Source organism: Acinonyx jubatus, chromosome B4, assembly GCF_027475565.1.
Source record: "Acinonyx jubatus isolate Ajub_Pintada_27869175 chromosome B4, VMU_Ajub_asm_v1.0, whole genome shotgun sequence".
NCBI classification, from domain to species: domain Eukaryota; kingdom Metazoa; phylum Chordata; class Mammalia; order Carnivora; family Felidae; genus Acinonyx; species Acinonyx jubatus.
The window spans coordinates 37,156,622-37,181,652 of NC_069387.1; the positions used below are offsets into that span (position 1 = coordinate 37,156,622).

At 38.6% G+C, this 25,031-nt stretch overlaps 1 protein-coding gene across 15 annotated transcripts in view; it reads right to left on the minus strand.

Moving 5' to 3' along the window:
• The window catches only part of LOC106965396 (maestro heat-like repeat-containing protein family member 1), a 112,044-nt gene that overhangs the window by 66,702 nt on the left and 20,311 nt on the right, over window positions 1–25,031 (minus strand). For 8 of the 15 annotated variants that reach the window (XM_053225692.1, XM_053225697.1, XM_053225699.1 and 5 more), the window contains exons 2-8: window positions 23,341–23,385; window positions 4,345–4,439; window positions 3,894–4,016; window positions 2,808–2,970; window positions 1,645–1,737; window positions 1,061–1,215; window positions 551–691 (exon numbers count right to left, since the gene is read on the minus strand). In XM_053225692.1, coding sequence (XP_053081667.1) covers window positions 551–691; window positions 1,061–1,215; window positions 1,645–1,737; window positions 2,808–2,970; window positions 3,894–4,016; window positions 4,345–4,439; window positions 23,341–23,353 — 783 coding nt within the window. In that variant the 5' untranslated portion in view covers window positions 23,354–23,385. Of the gene's footprint in view, window positions 1–550; window positions 692–1,060; window positions 1,216–1,644; window positions 1,738–2,807; window positions 2,971–3,085; window positions 10,827–20,420; window positions 21,682–23,340; window positions 23,386–25,031 lie in introns of those variants that run through there. The other 7 variants (XM_053225693.1, XM_053225694.1, XM_027074025.2 and 4 more) reach the window with 7 other exon arrangements.

A 25,031-nucleotide genomic window follows, 5' to 3' on the forward strand; every position in this document is an offset into this window, starting at 1 on the left:
GCTAACTAACACATCTTCTTTTTGCAGAATCCCCATTAAAATTTGAAGGGAAATTGGCTTGAGGAATGCCATTGAAATGGAAGAAGGACTTAACAATCAGAAAATTTGGGTAGTGGTTCCGAGTCTTCTGCTCCTAAAAATATCTAATATTGGTGTAACAGTTCTAAGGTAGGCAGAATATAGCAATGGCCCCCCCAAATTCCAGGGCCTTTCTCCCAGTTATTCAATCAAGCAGTAATGTAGGTGTTTATATGTAGAGATTTTGCAGACATAATTAAAGTCCCATACCAGCTGACCTTAAAATAGGGACATTATCCAGGTGGGCTTGATCTACTCTGATGAGCCATTTAAATCTGAGTCAGAGAGATTCAAAGTGTGAGATGAATTCAAAATGGGAGTGGCAGAATTCCAACAAAACCTCACTTTACAAAAACAAGTTTCAGGCTGGATTTGGCCTGTGGGCCGTGCTCTGCCAACCCCAGCATTAATTACTCAGTAAACATGGAAAGCATAAACCCATTAAATTATCTTCTCACCCTATTCCAATCACCTGGGAAATGTAGAAAGGTGCCACTTTTGCAGACATCAAAGTCATTAACCATCGGGTTAAACGGTTCACTTGATTCTTGAGTTTGGATGATGGAATGAGGAAGAAGAGATGACCAATTATCACCAGAGCTTCCTCTGTCACCTGTGCCCAAGGAAACACAACAAACTTGCCTCAGCTCAGGGATGAAGGCAAGATAATCCTTTAGAGGCTTTGCTTTAGTCCTCTTTGTATCTGCAAGGTTTAGCACAGTGCCTAGCAAATGATGGTAATCAGTAAATGTAAGGTTGCTTAATTGCATACATATTATGTGAACAGACAGTGGAGTTTTCTGATAGTACCCTTTTAAGGAGAATGGGAAGAGGAACCTGAGGAGAATCACCCTGCTCTTTTGGAAGAGCCATTTAAGTTATCCTCCCACCAATAAGTGGCTAGACATGGCCCTGTCCCATCTTTGATTCAAGACTTACTCCTTCAGCCCATGCATCCAGCCTCTGCTATCTACAATCCCACCTTGTTGTTGCTCCTCAGGGACCAACGATTGAAGAGAACCCGAAGGGTGAGGTAAGCCTTGATGGACAGCGCCTCTTGTGTGATGTCCATTATTTCATCATTCTTAGTACCCAGATCCAGATGTTTCCGGGCACTGATGACCAATCCTTTGAGCACTATGAGGGTTACAGGGAGTTTGAGCTGCATATCACCTTTCCTTTCCCACAAAACGAAACATACATACATGCGGGCACAGTCTTCTCATCCCCAACTCTAAAAGGGTTTGTGGTGTCCTGTGCTGGGAAACACCAACCCATTCACCATCTCCCCAACTATCTCTCTTTTCTGACCACACTTTGTCCACACAGCAGGGAAAGGGAAAGTGGTTGAGGCTGTCTACACCCACAGCATCCCTAATCAAACTTGGTCCTTGCCCCAGATCAGATGAAGAAAAGTCAGATGGAGAAAAGCAGCTGCTCTCAGACATTTCCTGCCCCTCCCCAGCCTTCTGGGATCCATATTCAGAGGGACCCAGTCTCATTCTTCCCTTCTTTCCTCTCTCCCTTATTCCAGTAGAGTCTTCCCCAGACCCTCCTAATCCTCACCATGACATACTGCCAACATGTCATCCTCCTTTTGGGCCATCCTCAGAAGGTGCAGGATATATTCCCATGTGACACCAATGTAGGGGTCTGCACCTAAGAGAGAGAGTACAAAAAAAACATCCCTATCCCAGGGAGGGGTGCATCCTAGCCTTACTGTAGGAAACTCTATAGATTGGGAGGCAGGAGACCTGGGTTCTGATCCTAGCTCTGCCATCAGAGTCTGGGCAACCTGGAGCATGTTACTTAATTTATCTGAGTTTCAGCTTCTTCAACTGTTAAATAGGACTATAATTCCTGATGTGGCTGCTGCACAGGGCTGCTGGAAAGATTAAGCTCAATAATGGATGTTAGCACAGCATACAGATACAAGATATTGGTACAGCCTAGGCATGAACACTCCCTTCCAAGGACCTTTAAGGAAATAAAGAGCCATGATGTCTGAAGTGGATGTGAAAACATTTGTCCTGATTATATCAGGATACACATTTCCAATTTCTGTTACTGTGTCCTCTGAGCTTGCTGTGCAGCCTAAACCACATGCCTTGTCATTTTTATCTTAATGCCCAGAAGGTCAGCTGACTTCCCCCAGATTCTCTTTGGCCCCAGTTCCAAGTGGTAAAGGGAAGTCACTGTCATAGGCCGGTGACTTGATTATTTTTTCATACTTTGTGATTGGGAGAGGTGAGTGGAATGAGTAAGAGAGCCACTGCCATCACCAATAGCCACCAGGATAGAGATTGTATGGTGATTCTTGGCCTCATCCTGCTACACTATTACCTTCCAAGCCTCTAATCAAATTCAAAACTTAAGGTTCCCTTAAGTAAACCACTCCTTGCTTCCTCCTTTGCCCTACCCCACCACTCTATTCTGCCTTCTCTCTCCACCTGGAGTCTTCTCTCCAGCTCCACAGTCTCTCATGCTCTAATATGTCCTACTCTGCCATTCTTGGTCTCCAGAAACTTCCTCCTGAGTTCCCAGCAGCCCAATAGGGACCTAGTTTGTCCCCTTCCCATCTACACATACATCCCATGACTGAACTAAATGGAGATGTCCAATGAGAGGAATCAGGAGGATAAAGCTAGTCTAGAATAAATACAATGCCCCCACCCCCTGCTGGCCCTATCCTCTTCTCAGACTAACTCTTCCACAATAGGGATCTATACCCTGGCAGAAGATGAGTCTCCCCACTGCAACCAGGAGACCATTTGGGGGCAGGTTGTTCAAATGCCATCTGTCCCACAGCTTGAAGATGACTATTCCTGGAGACTGGAACCCCAGAGCCAATAGGACTTCAGTGCACAACTCCTCCAGTTCTCCCTCTGGCTTCTGAAAAGAGAAAGACTAACTGTTCCAAGGCTAATCCCCGAGATGAGTCCCACAGCTCTGAGAATCAGATTTGGTCAATAAGTGATTCTCCTCCATCGAATAGACACGAACTCACCTACCACCCATCCAACAGACACCTTCCCAGTGATGGAGGGCAAGAGCTTCCTAAAGTGTGCAAAGAACAGGAAGACAAGAAATCCGCACAATCTGTGTATTGGGGTGGGAGTGGGGATTAAGGTTTCCAAAGCACAGAGGTTTCACTGCAGCAGCAAGTGAATCATCAGGAAAGTAGATAGATTACAGAAGCAACTTTGGAAGTCCCTGGAAGGTCAGTGGTCTTGATCAGAAGACAGGCCTGCCAAAGAAGGCAGGCAAACTGGAAGGAAGATACCCCATAGGTAGGTAGTTAACAAAGAAAATAAGGAACCAGATTAACCCAATATCAGGGAAGTAAGTACAAAGTATGTGAATAGATGGATAAGTAGATATCATGAATGTTCAGTCTAAAGGTGGGTTAGCATACAGATATGTGGGTTTAAATAAGTTAGTAAATAGATTGAGATGCTTAGTTGAGTTGTAATAACAAAGGTGACCACCTAAGGAATCCCAGGACACAGTCTCAAAACCAGGTCAGACTCTGAGATCAACAGCCCAAATCCTTCCCCCTTTCCATTTCACTCCTCCTGCCTCACCACTTCACTTCACTACTGTATCTTCCAGTTCTGTCTATGTCACAGTTCTTGAGATAGGCTCACAGTACAAGATATGGACTCCAGCAAACTGTTTAGAAATGAGATACTCATATCCAAGTTCTCACATAGTTTAGTTTCCAAGTGTCATCATCCACCAGAAAGAACTCTTGGGCTCATACCTGGGGTGCTTTCTTTCCCCAAAGCTCCCAACCCAGAGGCACAGCTCCTCACCATGGTCTTCATGTAGTCAACGATGATATCTGTCACCTTCTGGCATCGTGGAGTTGCCATCTTGTTATTTAGGATTTTGACTTTCAGCAACTTGAGCGTTTGTAAGACATTATCTGCTGACAACTATAGGAGAGAGGGGACTCAAGGAGAAAGGAAGGTTGAAAGGTAAAGATAATAAAGAGAATAATGATCCCTGGTCAAGAAAGGAAGAGGAGGAGTGAATCTAGAAAGAGGATTAAAGCTGGATCAGAGGTTGAGGAGTGAAGAATATGGGTCAGACTAGGAACACTGGAACTAGACCTGGAGCTATGAATGGACTGGACCAAGTAGTGCTCTGCTGACTGGAAATTTTCCCACTCTGCTGGCACAATGGGTGTGTGCCCAACCAAATACCTTGATCGAGATGGTCTTATGCTGGCTGGAGCCAGGAAGATGTCTGAGATGTCCTCACCTGACCAGCAACTTGGAGTGCCTCCATAAAGTCCTTGATGTTCTTTTCTGAGACATCCAAGTTCCTGTCCGTGATCTCTGAAGAACCTACCATAACTATAAACATCTCTATAAGAAATAACAATGGTGAGGAGGGGGAGCTGTTTCTCTCTTGCTATAGGTGGGTATTTCATTACAGGTGGTATCATGGTATGATGAAAACATGCAAAGAATAATTAAGAATCAGAAGACACAAGTTTGGCTCCTGACTCAGAGTCTGTCCCCCACTAGCAATATATCCTTAGGCAATTTATTTAACTCCTGGAGACTCTATTTATTCATATGCAAAATAAGTATAATAAAAATTAACATGAGAGTCAAAAAAGATGAGATAGGTACTATTAGGTATCACTTTTAGCATTTCAGCCTGCCCTTTGGATCACATCTTTTCCCTTGACATTATAAAGTGCTTTCTATGGGTGAGAGTTGGATAGAGATTTGGAGTAGAAGAGTACTTGTCTATAGGACTACAAAAATTTCATAGAAATAAAATAATTTCATGTTAATAAAATTGACTATTATAAACTACAAACTTATATTCCAGTGACATATACCCATAGTTTTGGTTAATAATGATAGGGGAAAAAAGCCAGAAAATTAATTTGGTCTGAGTTCAGTCTATCTGCTACCAGCAACAATGGATTATTTATTCATTCATTCATTCAAATGTTCTGGTTTGTCTTCACTAAAGGCATTATTTAACATGCCTTAATTTACTCATTTGTAAAATGGTCATCATTGTGGTAGTGATAGTAGAAGTAATAGTCATAGTAGTCGCAGCAATAGTAGTAGTAGTATCTAACTCATAGAACTGTTAGGAACATTATATGAAATAATATATGTAGAATAGTGCCTGGCATATAGTATTAACTCAGTAAATATTGATTATTATTCTCAATTAGAAACTGTTGGCACTCTACCTGAATCCACAACATCCCCATATCTCTACAGGAGAAGAGCCACTTATTGTCATTTTAAGACCAGGTTCTGGACATTAGATCAGGAGTAGGGGTGCAAATGAGACAGTCACAAAAAGCAACTAGAAAGGAAGTGTTTTACACAGAAGGAGAGAAAGAGGGAAAGGAAAAGAAATAGAGAGATGCTACTTAAAATAAACAAACTCAAGTTCCCAAAGACATGTAGAAATCTAATGCTACAAAAGACAGACAACATAACAAAATCAACAATTGGAATAGGAAATTACTTCAGAGGAGATTATTTTGTAAAACAGTCTCTCAAAGACTTTAATAAAATAATAATAATCATAATCATTGTCACCATCCTCTTCTCCTCCACCTCCTTCTCCTCATGATCATCAAATCAATGTGCTTAGGGTGCTAAAAAAGTGAAGAAATAATTTCCATCTTAAAAGAACAAATAAAGACAGAATGAAATAATTTATAGGTAGATATGAAAAGAACCAATTAGAAAACTTGGAAATGAAAAACATAGGCATCAAAATTTGAAATCTCAACAAATAATATATAATCAAGACTGAATACAGTTAAAGAATTAGTAAATTAGGGGTGCCTGGGTGGCTCAGTCAGTTAAGTGTCCGACTTCAGCTCAGGTCACGATCTCGTGGTCCGTGAGTTCGAGCCCCGCATCGGGCTCTGGGCTGATGGCTCAGAGCCTGGAGCCTGCTTCCGATTCTGTGTATCCCTCTCTCTCTGCCCCTCCCCTGTTCATGCTCTGTCTCTGTCCCAAAAATAAATAAACGTTAAAAAAAAAGTTTAAAAAAAAAGAATTAGTAAATTAGAAAATAGTGAGGAATTCACCCAGTGTGCAATGTAGGAAAATAAAGAAAATAATTTTTAATAAAAGAACAAGTAGCAGGTGTGTTGGATGGACTGAGAGGAGTTCCAAAAGAATGGCAGGATGGTAACATATAAAGATAACTGAGACTTTTCTAGAATTGAAAAAAAAAAAGACAAGAATCCTCTGATGGGAAGTGTAACCCAAGTACTCACCAGGACAAATAAAGATAAACTGATGTTTCAGTGACACTGCAGAACATCAGGGATAAAAATTAAAATTCTAGAGCCACTAGAATAAAACACAAATTACCTACAAAGGAATAACAATCAGCTAGTTCCTTAACAGCAACAAGAGATGCTAAAAGATAGTAAAGAAATATCAAGATGGATGTTGTACTCTACCCTATAGAGTAAGAGTCTAAAATAATGACTGTAGGGGCACCTGGGTGGCTCAGTTGGTTAAGCGTCCAACTTCAGCTCAGGTCATGATCTCATGGTTCATGAGTTCAAGCCCCCTGTCAGGCTCTGTGCTGACAGCTCACAGTGTAGAGCCTACTTAGGATTCTGTGTCTCCCTCTCTCTGCCCTTCCCCTGCTTGCACTCTGTCTCTCTCTCCCTCAAAATAAATAAACATTAAATAAAGTTTTAAATAACCACTGTAGTAAATATAAAAGAATGTGTAAATAATTAGGTAATCGAAGGGGAAAATAGAATGATTTTTTAAAAAAATTCAATCCAGGGGCACCTGGGTGGCTTGGTCGGTTAAGCGTCTGACTTCGGCTCAGGTCATGATCTCACAGTCTGTGAGTTCGAGCCCCGCGTCGGGCTCTGTGCTGACAGCTCGGAGCCTGGAGCCTGTTTCGGATTCTGTGTCTCCCTCTCTCTCTGCCCCTCCCCTGTTCATGCTCTGTCTCTCTCTGTCTCAAAAATAAATAAACATAAAAAAAATTCAATCCAAATAAAGGCAAGAAAATAGAGAAATTAGAGACATATAACAGGTGGCATATTCAGAAAATGCTTTTAAAGAGGGTAGATTTAAGCCCAGATATACTAGTAATTACATTCAATGTAAATTTATTACATGTTCCAATTAAAAGAAAAAGATGTCTAACCTGAATTAACAAAACCAATCATATGCTATCTACAAGAGACACATCTCAAGCAAAGGATGCAGAAAGACTGAAAGAAAAGGAAAGGCAAAGATATATCAAGCAAACATGAATCCAAAAAAAAGCTAGTATAGCTAGATTAGCAGCAGATCTTCAATAGATCTTAAGGCAAAGAGTAGTACTAAAGAACATCATTTCATATTAATAAAAGATTTAGTTCACCAAGAAGATACACTCTTACATTGGATGAGTTTAATAACATAACCTCAAAATGTATAAAGCAAAAATTGATAGAACAAAAAGGAGAAACTGATAAACCCAGGTTTAAAATGTCAGGTTTTTTAACACCTATCAGAACTGATAGAACAAAAAGATAATCAGTAGGAATATAGATTTGGAAACTATTATTAACAAATTTATATAATGAACCTACAGAACACTGTCCCCAACAACTGCAGAATGTATATTCTCTTCAAGCATACATAAAACATATAAAAGTCGATTGTGTGCTGGGCAATACGGCAAGAATCCACAGATTTCAAACAACTAAGTTCATATACATGTTTTCTGTCCACATGTGATTAAGCTAGAAATAATAAAAATATAACCTTAAAATCTTCATATGTTTGAACATTAAGAAATATACTTCTAAATAAACAATGGAACAAAGAAGCAACCTCAATGGAAATTAGGAAATATTTCAACTGAATGACAAAAATATGACATGTCAAAATTGCTATGAGGCAGCTAAAACTCTTTATAGGGGAGTTTACAGCATTAAATATAAACATTAATTTGAAATAAAGTAAATGTTTTGTATAAGTGAAAAGTACAAGTCAGAAATAGAGTAATCCTCAAAAATCGAAAACAAACTGAAACAAACAAAGCTCATTGCATATTGTTAGTGAAATCAGAAAGAAAAAAATCAGGAGAGAAATTATTTCAGGTGATTTTAAAATCCAGTATTTTGTTTGTACAATCATAATGGTGTATATTCTAAAGACAAAAAGAATCTTGAACTGCGTTCAATAGTCTCATTGTCAGTAATAATATTGGTATAACATTCCGAAAATGTCATATGTATATTTTTAGCTTAATGTAAATAAGACATGTTAAAAACTAAAGGAAGTAAAACCCTGTGTTCTAGTTATCAATTTGTTGCCTCTTAGCTTCAAATCTACCCCTTCATGCTTCACTCTGTAATACGGAAACTGGACCCTGAAACATTTCTTCTTTGCTAGCTGACATGATGATGTTAAGCTTTATTAGTAGACGGAGCTAGAAAAATCTGCAAGATGAGCTTCTACTCTTCCATTCCTGTGGCATGGTATGTTTGTGGGACATGCAGTGGTGCTCACTATCCAGAAAGTTTTGTTGCCAGTCCCATCCCCTCATTCCTTAATCACCATCCTTGGCTTGCCAGCAACCCAGCAAAAAAAAAAAAAAGAAAAAGTTCAAAAGAGCTTTATTAGTAACAGCCAAAATGTCCTCCAATACATGAATGGCTAAATAAACCATAGTACATCCATACCATAGAATACTCCTCAGCAACTAAAAACAAAACAAAACAAAACAAAAAAATTATTGGGGCATCTGGGTGTTTCAGTCAATTAAGAGTCTGAGTCTTGATTTCGCATTACGTCATGATCTCACAGTTTGTGGAATCAAGGCCCACATCGGGTTCTGCGCTGACAGCACAGAGCATGCTTGGGATTCTCTCTCTCTTTGCCCCTCCCCCTGCCTCTCTCTGTCTTTCTCTCTCTCTCAAAATAAATAAACAGAAGAAAGAAAGAAAGAAAGAAAGAAAGAAAGAAAGAAAGAAAGAAAGAAAGAAAGAAAGAAAGAAAGAAACTATTGATACATGCAACAACCTGGGTAGATCTCAAGAGTATTATGTTAAATGAAAAAATCAATCTCAAAAGGTCACAATGTTATGACAAATTTAAAGGTTTTCAGTAAACTGGACAAATTCCTAGAAAAAAAGGATGCTCTATTAAAACTGACATAAGTAGAAAAAACTGAATAGTCCCTGCTCCTAAAGAAATTTAACTTGGGGCGCCTGGGTGGCTCAGTCAATTGAGTGTCCAACTTTGGCTCAGGTCATGATTTTGCAGTTCATGAGTTCAAGCCCTGCATCAGGGTCTGTGCTGACAGCTCGGAGCCTGGGGCCTGCTTCAGATTCTGTGTCTCCCTCCCTCTGTGCCCCTCCCCCAATCATGCTCTGTCTCTCTCTCAAAAATAAATAAACATTAAAAAAAATTTTTAAGTATACAAAAAATTTAAAAAGAAAAAGAAATTTAACTCATAATTAATAGCCTTGCACAAAGACACTCCAGGCTTAAACAGCTTCATCAATAAATTCTACTAAACATTTAAAGAAAAAATAATTCCACTTATACACAAAATTTCCAGAAAATCAAAAAAAAAAAAAAAAAAAGGGAAGGGAACATTACTCAACCTGCATTATGGTGATACTAAAACTTTAAAAAGATTGTACAAAAACAGAACACTGAGGCCAATCTTTCTCATGACTATAGATGTGAAAAACTTTTTTTTTAAGTAAAAAACTAAATCAAGCAATAATATATAAAAATTTGGGGCACCTGGGTGGCTCAGTCGGTTAAATGTCTGGACTTCAGCTCAGGTCATGATCTCACTGTTTGTGGGTTCGAGCCCCACATCGGGCTCACTGCTGTCAGCACAGAGCCTGCTTCAGATCCTCTGTCCCCCTCTCTCTGCCCCTCCCGATTGCTTGTGTGCTCTCTCAAAAATAAATAAACATTTAAAAAATTAAATAATAATAATAATATATAAAAAATTATAACCCATAAAAACCCATAAAATACCTAGGAATAAATCTAACCAAAGAGGTGAAAAATCTATACACTGAAAACTATAGAAAGCTTATGAAAGAAATTGAAGAAGACACCAAAAAATGGAAAAAGATTCCATGCTCCTGGATAGGAAGAACAAATATTGTTAAAATGTTGATACTACCCAAAGCAATCTACATATTCAATACAATCCCTATCAAAATAACACCAGCATTCTTCACAGAGCTAGAGCAAATAATCCTAAAATTTGTATGGAACCAGAAAAGACCCTGAATAGCCAAAGCAATCTTGAAAAAGAAAACCAAAGCAGGAGGCATCACAATCCCAGACTTCGAGCTATACTACAAAGCTGTAATCACCAAGACAGTATGGTACCAGCACAAGAACAGACACTCAGAACAATAGAATAGAATAGAGAACCCAGAAATGGACCCACAAACGTATGGTCAACTAATCTTTGACAAAGCAGGAAAGAATATCCAATGGAATAAAGACAGTCTCTTCAGCAAGTGGTGCTGGGAAAACTGGACAGCGACATGCAGAAGAGTGAACCTGGACCACTGGTCTTACACCACACACAAAAATAAACTTAAAAAATGGATGAAAGGCCTAAATGTAAGACAGTAAGCCATCAAAATCCTTGAGGAGAAAGCAGGCAAAAACCTCTCTGATCTTAGCCACAGCAGCTTGTTACTCAACACGTCTCCAGAGGCAAGGGAAACAAAAGCAAAAATGAACTACTGGGACCTCGTAAAAATAAAAACTTCTGCACAGCGAAGGAAACAATCAGCAAAACTAAATGGCAACCGACAGAATGGGAGAAGATATTTGCAAATTACATATCAGATAAAGGGTTAGTATCCAAAATCTATAAAGAACTTATCAAACTCAACACCCAAAAAACAAATAATCCAGTGAAGAAATGGGCAAAAGACATGAATAGACATTTCTCCAAAGGAGACATCCAGATGGCCAACTGACACATGACAAATGCTCAACATCCCTCATCATCAGGGAAATACAAATCAAAACCACAATGAGATACCACCTTACACCTGTCAGAATGGCTAACATTAACAACTCAGGCAACAACAGATGTTGGCGAAGATGTGGAGAAAGAGGATCTCTTTTGCATTGTTGGTGGGAATGCAAGCTGGTGCAGCCACTCTGGAAAACAGTATGGAGGTTCCTCAAAAAACTAAAAATAGAACTACTCTACAACCCAACAATTGCACTACTAGGTATTTATCCAAGGGATACAGGTGTGCTGTTTCGAAGGGACATATGCACCCCAATGTTGATAGCAGCACTATCAACAATAGCCAAAGTATGGAAAGAGCCCAAATGTCCATTGAGGGATGAATGGATAAAGAAGATGCGGTATATATATACAATGGAGTATTACTCAGCAATCAAAAAGAATGAAATCTTGCCATTTGCAACTACGTGGATGGAATTAGAGGGTATTATGCTAAGTGAAATTAGTCAGAGAAAGACAAATATCATAGGACTTCACTCATATGAGGACTTTAAGATACAAAACAGATGAACATAAGGGAAGAGAAGCAAAAATAATAAAAAACAGGGAGGGGGACAAAACAGAAGAGACTCATAAATATGGAGAACAAATTGAGGGTTATGGGAGGGGTTGTGGGAGGGGGGATGGGCTAAATGGGTAAGGGGCACTAAGGAATCTACTCCTGAAATCATTGTTGCACTATATGCTAACTAATTTGGATGTAAATTTTAAAAAATAAAAAATAAAATTTAAAAAAATGTTAACCCATTACAAGGTCTACACACACACACACCAGCAACTTAAACCACACCAAGGGGGGCGCCTGGGTGGCTCAGTTGTTTAAATGTCTGACTCTTGGTTTTGGCTCATGGTTCGTGGGTTCCAGCCCCACACCGAGCTCTGTGCTGGCAGCATGGAGCCTGCTTGGGATTCTGTCTCCCTCTCTCTCTCTCTGCCCTTCCTTTGCTTGCTCTCTCTCTCTCTCTCTCAGAAATAAATAAATAAACATTAATTTTTTTTAAAAAAACTACACCAAGATCCATTTCTCCCCTCATCAGATTGACAAAATTTTCAAAGCCAATAAAGCTTAGAAAAACAAACTCTGCCATACATTGCTGGTAGGTGTACAAAATGGCATGACCCCAATGGAGTGATGTATTGCAACATCTAATAAAATCACATACACATTAACTCTTTGCTCAGCAAATTCCATTTCTAAAATTTACCTGGAAGCTTCTCTTCTATAAATATGAAACAATATGTGGACAAAATCACTCATCGTAGTATTGCTTGTAACAGCAAAATACCGGAAACAAAATGCCTATCAATTGGAAACTGGATGAAGAAACTATGGTACCTTCCCCAGTGGGGGAATGTGCAGCTAAAATGTGAGGAAGATCTCCACAAAATGATATAAAATTATGCTACCTTTTGTGTAATAAAATGATAATATATGTGTACATTTTTGTGTATGTATATATTCTTATGTATGTCTATAGTTTTGCTTATTTTTTTAAATGTTTATTTATTTGCTTTTGAGAGAGAGAGCATGGGGGGTGGGGGCAGAAAGAGAGGGAGACAGAGAGTCCAAAGCAGGCTCCAGGCTCCGAGCTGTCAGCACAGAGCCTGACATGGGGCTCAAACCCACGAACAGTGAGATCATGACCTGAGCCAAAGTTGGACGCTTAACCAACTGAGCCACCCAGGTGCCCCTAAGTTTTGCTCCTTTTTGAAAAGAAAACGCAGAGAAAGGATAAAACCAGAAACTAATAGAATGGTTACTTATTGGTGCGTGAGGGAAGAGAAAGAGAGAGATATGGGATCAAGACTCCTTCAGCTTGGAGCACATGGGTGGCTCAGTCGGAAGAGCCTGCAGCTCTTGATCTCAGGGTTGTGAGCTCAAGCTCCATGCTGGGTGTAGAAATTACTAAAAATAAATTAATAAGCTTAAAAAAAGACCTCTTTGGCTTTACCTCTTTATAAAGTTTTGACTTTTCAACCATGTAAATGATTCATGTATTCAAAAATAAGCTAAATCCAAAGGGGACAAAAAAGACAGACCCTATAAATGAATAAAACAGAAAGAAGTGAACCTAACTGCATATGAAAGTGATTATATAACTACACAGAAAAGTATTCCAGTAACTTTTAAACACAATACCTTAAGCATATGCCCTTATTGGGATATATTCTAAAGATAAAAAGACCTGCAAAGAAGCCTTGAACTTTACTTACTGAGTTTGTTATTGGTAGTGTTATTGGGGTAGTGATTCTGAAACTATTCTGTATATTGTAGGAAACAAATTGTTTTTCAGGAAACAGGACGGTTATCATGGAAAAAGGCAGATGCAAATATGGAATGGGAGCCCATGATGTTCAAATTTTAATTAATTTTAAATAATTTAATTAATAATTCATGATTTAAAGTATCACTGTGTCCACTGAAGAGGCCTAGAAGCAATGACCACACCTACTACCTAAAATCTACTTTCTACATACCATTCATAGCCTGGTCTTAAAAAAAAAAAAAAAAAAAAAAAAGCTTCTTGGAGAAATGGTTGATTACTGATTGGGAGTAGGAAAAGTACAAGATAAGTCTCTACCTTTTTGTGCCAGAAACAGGGAAGTGCTCAAAAACTAATGGGTATGCATTAAAAGGACAGAAGATCCAGATTAAAGGTTTCTCTCACTATCCAAATGAGCAGCAATTTGAACATCAAAAAAGAATGATAATAGATTTAAAATCCATTTAAGAGGGGCGCCTGGGTGGCTCTGTCGGTTAAGCGTCTGACTTCGGGTCAGGTCATGATCTCATAGTTCCTGAGTTCGAGCCCCGCATCGGGCTCTGTGCTGACAGCTCAGAGCCTGTGACAGCTTCAGATTCTGTGTCTCCCTCTCTCTCTGCCCCTCCCCTGCTCATGCTCCGTGTCTCTCTGTCTCAAAAATAAATAAACATTAAAAAAAATTGTTTTTAAATAAATTAAATAAAATCCATTTAAGAAAAAAGAAAAAGGAAGGAATCCATGGACCCAAATTGGAGCTAAAAAATGCATGGTAGTTATAGTGGGGGAGAGAATGATAGAAATACAACTACAAATGAAATAATTGATGCAATCAAGAAATATCAAGGAACAAAATATTGACAAGGCCTCAAAGCATCACCATACATGTCATGTATTAATTATAACAGGAAGAAAGTACTTTCACAATAGAGAGATCTGATGGATACCACTACACCAAATGATCAAACTTAAAATTATCAATAATACAACTGATGTTATGCGTTCCTGATGATGCCATGGGAAATGCATATCACCATGTAGTATTTTTGCCCACTATGTTTAACCTGAATCTAAAATGGGAAACAGTTAGTCAAATCCAGATTATGGGACATTCTACAAGACAAGTAAAGGCAAAAATGTTGAGTGGACTATTTTAGGTGAAAGGAGAATACGATGATCATCTTTTTTTTTTTTAATGTTTATTCACTTTTTGAGAGACAAAGACACACACAGCATGAGCAGCGGAGGGGCAGAGAGAGAGGGAGACACGGAATCTGAAGCAGGCTCCGTCCGACAGGAGGGCTCGAACTCACAAACAGTGAGATCATGACCTGAGCCAAAATTAGACACTTAACTGACTGAGCCACCCAGGCGTCCCTGCAATAATCATCTTTGATTGGATCTTAGCTGGGGAGAAAAACAGCTAGAAAGGAAATTCTAGCTATAAAGAAAATTTCAAGAATACTTGGGGAAATTTGACCATAGGCTATATGACAATAATAATATTGTATCAATATTAAGTTCCTTGAGATAATAAGGTTATTAGAATTTCCTTTTTTTTAATGTTTACTTATTATTTTGTGAGAGAGAGAGAAAGAGGGAGTCAGCATGAGTAGGGAAGGGGCAGAGAACAGGAGACACAGAATCTGAAGCAGGCTTCAGGCTCTGAGCTGTTCAGAGCCCAATGCAGGGCTCGAACCCATGGACTGCGAGATTATGACTTGAGCCGAAGTTGGATGCTTAACTGACTGAGACACCCAGGCGCCCCCTCCTTTTTTTTTAAGGGGATACATGCTGTAATACTTAAAGTCTATAATATAAGTATGAAATTAATTTGGAATGATTCAGATCTTTATGTGTGCGTGTCTGTGTATGGATTGAGAGACAGAGACAGAGACAATATGAGATGAGCACAAATATGGCGAAATATTTTAGCAAACTGGTGAATGTAGGTTGAAGAATAATAAGTGTTCATTACATTATTCTTTCAACTTTTCTATAGGTTTGGTATTTTATTAAAATAAAATGTAAGAGAGAAATTAAAATTCACCAGTCATCAAAAGACACCATTAGGTGAGTAAAAATGGTAAAGCTCAGAGTGAAAAAAGATACATATCATCCATAAGATCAACATAGTAACCATATCCAAAATATATAACAATCTCCTGCAAATCAGAGAAAAACACAAATAAAAAAATAGGTAAGAGACTTAAGCGGAATTTATAAAAGAGGATATCCAAATGGTCCATAAACACATGTAAAGGTTCGGCTCAGCCTAACTAGGAATTGGGGAAGTAGAAGTTAAAACCACAAAAGTATATTGCAACACACCCACCAGAATGGCTTAAATTTAAAGGTTTACAATAACTAGTGTAGCAAGGATTGGAACAATGGGGATTTTCACATACTACTAGTGGGATGTAAAATAATACAGCCACTTTGGAAAACAATTTGTTATTACCTTCTAAAGCTTAAAATACACATACTCCATGATCCTTTCCTGGGTACACACCTAGTGGAATGCATGCTTACTAATAGCAACAGATATGTGCATAGCGACATAGCGCCATTATCCATAATAGCCCCCAACTGCAACTCATATGTCCAATATCATCCTAATGGATAAATTGTGATATATTCATACAAATTAATATAATAGAATGCTATATAACAATGCAAATAAACAAACCACAATCTCCTGCAACAATATGGGTATATCTAACAAATACAAAATAAGTGAAAGATGCCAGAGACAAAATAATACATACTTCATTATTGTATTTATAAAAAACTCAAAACCAGACAAATATAAACTACTGTGTTTCAGGATGCAAATTTAGGTAGTAAAACTTTAAAGAAAAGCAAGAATGTGATTTTTATTTAAAAAAATAACCATTTCACTTCTATGTGGAATCTAAAAACCAAAACAAATGAACAAACAGAAACAGACTCATAAATACAGACAGCAAACTGGTGGTTGCCAGAGGAAAAGGGTGCAGGGGAAGGATGGGTGAAGTAGGTGAAGGGGATTAAGAGGTCCAAACTTCCAGTTATAAGATAAATAAGTCACAGAAATGAAAAGACAGCATAGGGATATAATCAATAATGTTGTAATAATGCTGTATGGTGACAGAAGGTAACTATACTTATTGTAATGAGCATTGCACAATATATTGAATTGTCAAATCATTCTGTTGTACACCTGAGATTAATATAACATTGTGTGTCAACTATAATTCAATAATAAAATGTTTTAAATTAATGATTATCTTGGAAGGGAGTAATGACTAGGAAGGATCACAATAGGGAGATCTGGATGGTGGTGACACAGATATTTGATTTGTGGTAAATCATTGATGTCTACTTACTCATTTCATGCACCTTTCTGTGTGTTTATTTAACAAAATAGGGTTTTTTTTTAATGTTTATTTATCTTTGAGAGAGAGACAGAGCGTGAGCAGGGGAGGGGCAGAGAAAGAGGGAGACACAGAATCAGAAGTAAGTTCCAAGCTCTGAACTGTCAGCACAGAGCCCCACACAGAGCTAAAACTCAGGAACCTGGAGATCATGACCTGAGCTGAAGTTGGATGCTTAACCAACTGGGCCACCCAGGTGCCCCAAGACAATAGTTTTTAAATTAAGAAACAGGAACTGTAAGGGATCCTGGGTGGCTCAGTCAGATAAGCATCTGACTTCAGCTCAGGTCATGATCTCTTGGTCATGGGTTCGAGCCCCATGTCGGGCTCTGTGCTGACAGCTCAGAGGCTGGAGCCTGCTTCAGATCCTGCGTCTCCCTCTCTCTCTCTCTGCCCCTCCCCCACTCACTCATGCTCTCTCTCTCTCCCTCCCTCAAAAAGTAAACCTTAAAAAAAAATTGTTTAATAAAAAAATAGGAACTGTAAGAATACAGGGGGCGCCTGGGTGGCTCAGTCGGTTAAGCATCCAACTTCAGCTCAGGTCATGATCTCACGGTTCATGGGTGCAAGCTCTGCGTCGGGCTCTGCGCTGACAGCTCAGAGCCTGGAGCCTGTTTCAGATTCTGTGTCCCTCTCTCTCTCTCCGGCCCACCCCTGCTTTTGTTCTCTCTCTGTCTTTAAAAAATGTGTAAACATAAAAAAAATCTTTATAAAAAGAATACAGGATTTTACACAAAAGAAACAAGAAGTTATATTTTTATTTTTTATTTATTTATTTTTGCGACAGAGAGAGACACAGCATGAGCAGGGGAGGGGCAGAGAGAGAGGGAGACACAGAATCCGAAGTAGGCTCCAGGCTCTGAGCTGTCAGCACAGAGCCTGATGCAGGGCTCGAACCCACAGACTGTGAGATCATGACCTGAGCCGAAGTCGGACGCTTAATCGACTGAGCCACCCAGGCGCCCCAAGAAGTTATATTTTTAAAAGATAATGCATGGGGCGCCTGGGTGGCGCGGTCGGTTAAGCGTCCGACTTCAGCCAGGTAACGATCTCGCGGTCCATGAGTTCGAGCCTGTGGGCTGATGGCTGTGGGCTGTGGGCTCAGAGCCTGGAGCCTGTTTCCGATTCTGTGTCTCCCTCTCTCTCTGCCCCTCCCCCGTTCATGCTCTGTCTCTCTCTGTCCCCAAAAAAATAAACGTTGAAAAAAAATAAAATAAAATAAAAGATAATGCAGAAAGAAAAACATAGACATCAAACAACTCAGTAGATAGGTTTCATAGTAGACAAGATACTGCTAAAGAGTGAGTTAGTGAATTGGAAGAAAGAGTAGCAAAAGTGACCCAGAATATAGCACAGATATATAGAGAAGAAAATAAAAGAGAAGTTTAGAGAGATGGATGAAAAACTCCAATATACACTTAAGGGGAATTCCAAAAGAATAAACAGGCAAGAGCTAATAGTTGAAGTGAAAATGTCTGCAGTCTTTCAGAATTAAAGGAAATATGAATCCTCAGATTGAAAAAGAACACCAAGTCTTTCACATGATAAAGAAAATCAATCCATATCTAGATGCACTGGAATAAAATAAAAGACCAGAGAAAGCAAAAGAATACTAAATGCTTCAGAGAAAAAAGATTAACTACAAAGGAAAGACTACCAGACAGGCTTCTCATGAGCAACAACAGAGAAGACAGTGCAATAATAGCTTCCAAGTTTTGAAGGAAAATAACCATGGGGCACCTGGGTGGCTCAATCAGTTAAGCATCCAACTCTTGATTTCAACTCAGGTCATGGTATCAGGGTCATGAGATTGAGCTCCGTGAGATTCTCACTCTCTCTCTCTTTCTCTCTTTCTTCCTCTGCCCCACCCCTGCTCACTCACACACACACACACTCTCTCTCTCAAATAAATAAATAAATAAATAAATAAATAAATAAATAAATAAGGTAAAATAACTAACAATCTAGAAATTTATACTCAGCTATATCATGCAAGAATGAAAGCTAAATGAAGACATTTCCAGATAGGCTAAGAAATTTTTTATTTGTAAGCCCCCAATGAAAGAAATACTAGTATATTTCCTTATTTCAGCAAGGAATAAAATAAACCTGGAAAGGAGGAGGAGGATTCAAGAAATGTATTAGTTATGTACTAAGAATTAGTAAAACACTTGGTATCCTGAATATCTTCTGTTGGCTCTACAGATCTTGCCTACACTCTTCTACACTCTGCTAAATGCTTTGGAGGCTACATCAAATAAACTCCCTTGTCCTCTGGCTTGGAACTGGGTTTTGCCAATGGGGAGCCCTAATAGTACACTGCAGAAAGAAAAGATGTCAGATCAGAGTATATATTTTTGTTTCCTCCTACCAAGGTAGTCTTTGGCTGGGTGTATACCTTGAGGTCACTATTTCTCTCAAGATAGCCCTATATGTATTACTCTCCTTTCAGCTTTTCATGATGGCTCCCTCCCCAGATCCCTTCAGGTCTAGGGTGATAAAACTCTGGTTGCTATCAGCTCCAGCATATTATACTATCTCTTGTGGGTTTCTTTCTTTCTTTTTTTCTTTTCTTTTCTTTTTTTTTAAGAGAGGGAAGAGTACAAGCAGGGGGAAGGGGCAGAGAGAAAGAGAAAGAATTTTAAGCAGGCTCCACGCTCAGTGTGCAGCCCAACACAGGGCTCGATTCCACTACCTTGAGATCATGACCTGAGCCAAAATCAAGAGTCAGATGCTCCACTGACTCAGCCACACAGATACCCTAATATCTTGCGGGTTTCTTAATCTCTATTCACACATACTCATTAGAAATAGTTGCTTTAATTTATTTGTTAAACTGTCCTTGAATTATCCTAATTTGAGTGTGTAATTTATTTTCTGTTAGGAGACTGAGAGGTTGGTAAGTTTAAATAAGTATTGACTATGAAATATAATAATAACCACTAATTTGAGGGAGTTAAAACCATGATGGAATGAAAACATTAGACAACACAGCTCAAAAGATGAGAAGGGTGAGGTTGCAGGCTAATTAAGGAGTTTAAGATCCTTATCTTCTTTAGAAGAAAAATAGAGAATTGGTGAATTTTAAACTTCGTTAGAAAAATATAGAGTAATTTCAGAGTAACAAAATCTGTCTCCCTAGGCCTTAAGTTGCAAATAGTTATTTCTATATTTTAGACTTCTTCATTTCTTGTAGTATTTAAAACTCAGCACATCCAACATTGAACATATTATCTTCTCTCCATCCCAAAATTAATCCCTATCTCTGGGCAGAGCTTAAGTCTCAGTCATCTTTGACTTCTCTCCCGCACCATCCACAGCCCTGCCAGGACAGAGAATTTTACTTATTAAATGTCCCCTGAATGGGGCACCTGGGTGGCTCAGTCAGTTAAGCGGCCAACTCTTGGTTTCAGCTCAGGTCATGATCTCACAGTTTATGGGTTCGAGCCCCGCACTGTCATCATGGAGTCTGCTTGGGATTCTCTCTCTTTCTCTCTCTCTCTGTCCTCTCCTGCTTATTCTCTCTCTCTCTCAAAATAAATAAATAAACTTTAAAAAAAAAGTCCCTTGAATCCATTCCTTTCCCACCCCTGTCTAGTTCATTTCTCATGTTCAGACTCACCTTCTCTCTAGGCCTGACCCTGCTCCAGTCCCTGTTTCTCTCCTTCTTGCCCACACCAGATGGACAACAGCACTATGAGGAAGCAGTTGAGATGGCACAGAAGTGTCTCCTGGGAATACTACCCAATTATTGAGAAATAATTACACCTTAGCAACCAAACCTGGAATGTGTACCCTGGAACTAACCCACCAGCTCCTATTCTAAAGAACCAAAGGTAGAATAGAGCTTCCCCTCCCCCAATTATGACTCCTGGAGAGAAATGGATTTATTATAACTTCTTTACAATACCTGCTGCATAGTAACTATTCAATAAACTTGTTATGTTGAACCAAAGGTGTGCACAGGGTTTATATACAAAAATATTTACCATGGCATTATTCATCTATAAGTAAAATTTCAAAATTTTCTTGACACTCAACAATACATAGATATTTACATCACAGTACATACATATATGTACAATAATTAAAAATAATTTGGGGGGCACCTGGATGGCTCAGTCAGTTGAGCATCTGACATTGGCTCAGGTCATGATCTCACAGTTCATGAGTTTGAGCCCTGCATTGGGCTCTGTGTGGACAGCTCAGAACCTAGAGCCTATTTCAGATTCTGTGTCACCCTCTCTCTCTGCCCTTCCCCTGCTCACACTCTGTTTTTCTCTCAAAAGTAAATAAATATTAACAAAAAATTGTTTTAATAATTTAAAAAATATTTTAAAAAATTTTTGTAGGAGCCCCTGGCTGGCTTAATTGGTGGAGCATGCAACTCTTGATCTCAGAATTGTGAGCTCAAGTCCCACATTGGGTGTAAAGATTACTTAAAATAAAATAAAATCTTTAAAAAGTAATAATAATTTTGTAAAATAATATTTAGTGACATGATAAAACATTAATATTACATTCAGTTAAAAAAGACAGGCTACAAAAAGTATGTATCATACTGTTTTATATATATCCATATATATTCATATATATTACACATACACTATGTGTATACGTATATACATATATATATGTATGTATGTGTGTAATATATATGAATATATACGTATTTGTGTATATTATATCAACACACATGTAGGGGCACCTGAGTGGCTTAGTTGGTTGGGCGTCTGATTTCAGCTCAGGTCATGATCTCATGGGTTCGTGAATTCAATCCCCACATCGGCCTCTCTGCTGTCAGCACAGAGCCTGCTTTGGATCCTCTGTCCCCCTCTCTCTCTGCCCCTCCCCCGCTTGCACTCTCTCAAAATAAAAAATTAAAAACACACACATATATTATGCGCGCGCGCGCACACACACACACACACACACACACACACACACATATACACAAACACATATGAGTCCACAGAAAAAACTGGAAGAGCTTACATCAAAATGGTAACATATCCAGATGGTAGATTTATAAAGAATTTTTATTTTCTTCTAAGGACTTTTCTATAAATACCATTCAGTTTAAATAAACATATGTTACTTTTCTCATCTAAAAAAATGTTATTTTTAAGTATGTTCTTTTGAAAATGTAAACAGTTTGACAATTTAGAAAATGGTCTATTAAAAGCAAGGTTTATAGAAAAAGCCTAATTCAAGTGAGCTCAACAAAAAATTTTTGGCATTGTCTATATGATAGGTATTGTGAGGGTATTCAAGATAAACCTAACATGATTACCGACCTCAAAGAACTTAGTAAAGAACACATGACAATTATAGGACAATACGTGCAATATTATAGGCATGTACAATGTTCTGAAAAAAAATAGAGATGAGCACATAATTAATTCTGTAAGAGTTAGAGAAGCTTTCAGAAAGAATGGGCTGGTGAGTGTGGTTTCTCAGGATGAAACAGAGTAGAGGGGATAATATGGAGGGAGAAGGAACAAGATACACAAAAAGCCCTGAGTCATGAGACAACATGATAGGTAAAGGGAAGTACACACAGAACCCATCAAAAATGTATAATATCTCCAAATGATGTAAGTGTCATGTAGCTGTTAAAATTGATATCTTAAAGTGCATTAATGAGTTCAATATTTGGTGGAAGTGTACAAAATGAAACTGAGGAGGAAAAACTTTGTTTGCCATGCTATGGCAATGGGGAATCTTTGAAGGGTTCACATATCAGAGGATCTGTGATTTAGAGAAATCACCCTTTGGGTAATGTGGAAGGTGGATTTGAGGAGGAGTGAGAAATAATAGTCACCTGATCTAAGGTAGTAGCAGTGGAGATGAAGAGAAAAGAACAGATTACAAAGATACTTTGAGGTTAAAATAGGCAGAACTAGGCAGTTGATTAGAAAAGGCAACAGGAGTGGCGCCTGGGTGGCTCAGTCAGTTGGGTGGCTAACTTCGGCTCAGGTCATGATCTCACGGTCCGTGAGTTCGAGCCCCATGTTGGGCTCTGTGCTGACAACTCAGAGCCTGGAGCCTGCTTTAGATTCTGTGTCTCCCTCTCTCTCTGCCTTTCCCCCATTCGCACTCTTTATCTCTCTCAAAAATAAATAAACATTTTTTTTTTAAAGAAACAGAAAGAAAAGGCAAGAGGAAGGAGCACCTGGGTGGCTCGGTTGGTTAAGTGTCCCCACTGTTAATTTCGGCTCAGATCATGATCTCAAGGTTCATGAGATCGAGCCTTGTGTCAGGCTCTGCAGTGACAGCATGGAGCCTGCTTGGGATTCTCTCTCCCTCCCTCTCTCTCTCTCTCTCTCTCTCTCTCTCTGTGCCTCCCCTGCCTGTGCATGCACAGGCATGGAAAATAAATAAACTTCAATAAATAAACTTATTTTGCACATGCATGCAAAATAAATAAGTAAACTTAAAAAAGAATAAAAAGGAAAGGTGAGAGGAGGGGCCAAGGAGAAGCACTCCCAGGTTCAGACTTGAATAGGGTAAATGGAATGGAAGAAGTAAAACAGTCTTACCCACAAATGACATGATCTTGTATATTGAAAATCCTAAGAAATCCACTAAAAAAAAAAAAAAAAGCTAGAATTAATAAGCCAGTTTGGCAAGTTCACAAAATCAATATACAAAAACCAACTATATTTCTATACAGTAGCAATGGACAATCTGAAAATGAAATTAAGAAAATTAATCCATTCACAATAAGATAAAAAAGAATAAAATACTTAGGAATAAACTGAACAAAAGAAGTGTAAGACTTGTACAATGAAAACTATAAAACATTGCTGAAAGAAATTAAAGAAGACTTAAACAAATAGAAAGACATCCCATGTTCATGGATCAGAAGACTAAACATAATTGAGATGAATATTCTCCCCTAATTGTCTACAAATTCAACATAATCTCTATCAAAATCCCTGCTGTCTTTTTTGTGAAAACTGGCAAGCTAATCATAAAGTTCATATGGAAATGCAACGAATCCCAAAACAATCCTAAAAAGAAAGGTTGGGGCGCCTGGGTGGCTCAGTTGGTTAGTATCCAACTTTTGATTTTGGCTTAGGTCATGATCTCACAGTTCATGGTAACCCCACATTGGGCTCTGCACTAACAGCACAAAGCCTGCGTGGGATTCTCTCTGTCCTCTCTTTTTGCCCCTCCCCCTGCTCATGCTCACTCTCACAAAATAAATAAATAAACATTTAAATAAATAAATAAATACATACATAAATAAATAAGAAGGGTTGGAAGACTTATACTTCTTGATTTCAAAACTTACTACAAAGATAATCAAGACAGTGTAGTACTGGCATAAATATAGACATACAGGTTAATGGAAATGGACTGAAAGTCCAGAAATGAACTCTTACATTTATAGTCAAGTGATTTTCTACAAAAGTACCAAAATTCAATGGGAAAGAAATCATCTTTTCAACAAACGGTGCTGGGACAATTGGATAACCTCAGAGGAAAAATAATTTGGGCCCCTACCTCACACCATACACAAAAACTAGCTCAAATAGGTTACATCTAACCTAAATGTTAGAACAAAAACTTAGGAGAAAACATAGGAGTCAATTTCTGTGGTCTTGTATTAGGCAAAAAGCAAAAGCACAAGGAGAAAACAAAATGACAAATTAAAAACTTTGGCACTTCAGGGGCGCCTGGGTGGCGCAGTCGGTTAGGCGTCTGACTTCAGCCAGGTCACGATCTCACGGTCCGTGAGTTCGAGCCCCGTGACAGGCTCTGGGCTGATGGCTCAGAGCCTGGAGCCTGTTTCCGATTCTGTGTCTCCCTCTCTCTCTGCCCCTCCCCCGTTCATGCTCTGTCTCTTTCTGTCCCAAAAATAAATAAACGTTGAAAAAAAAATTAAAAAAAAAAAAAACTTTGGCACTTCAAAAGACACATTAAGAAAGTGAAAAGATGATCCATAGAATGGGAGAACATATTTACAAATCATATAGATATATGTGACTTGTATCCTGAAGAACTCTTACAACTCAATAATAAATACATATAACTCAATTTAAAAATGGGCAAAGGATCTGAATACACGTTTCTCCAAAGAAGATATATTAGTGACCAATAAGCACATTAAAAAAAGCACTCAACATCATCAGTCACTAGAAATCAAGAAGAAAATAAAAATAACTCCTTCTGACCAAAGATGAGACATTTTGCATACTAACAAAGTTAATAATTGCAATGTATT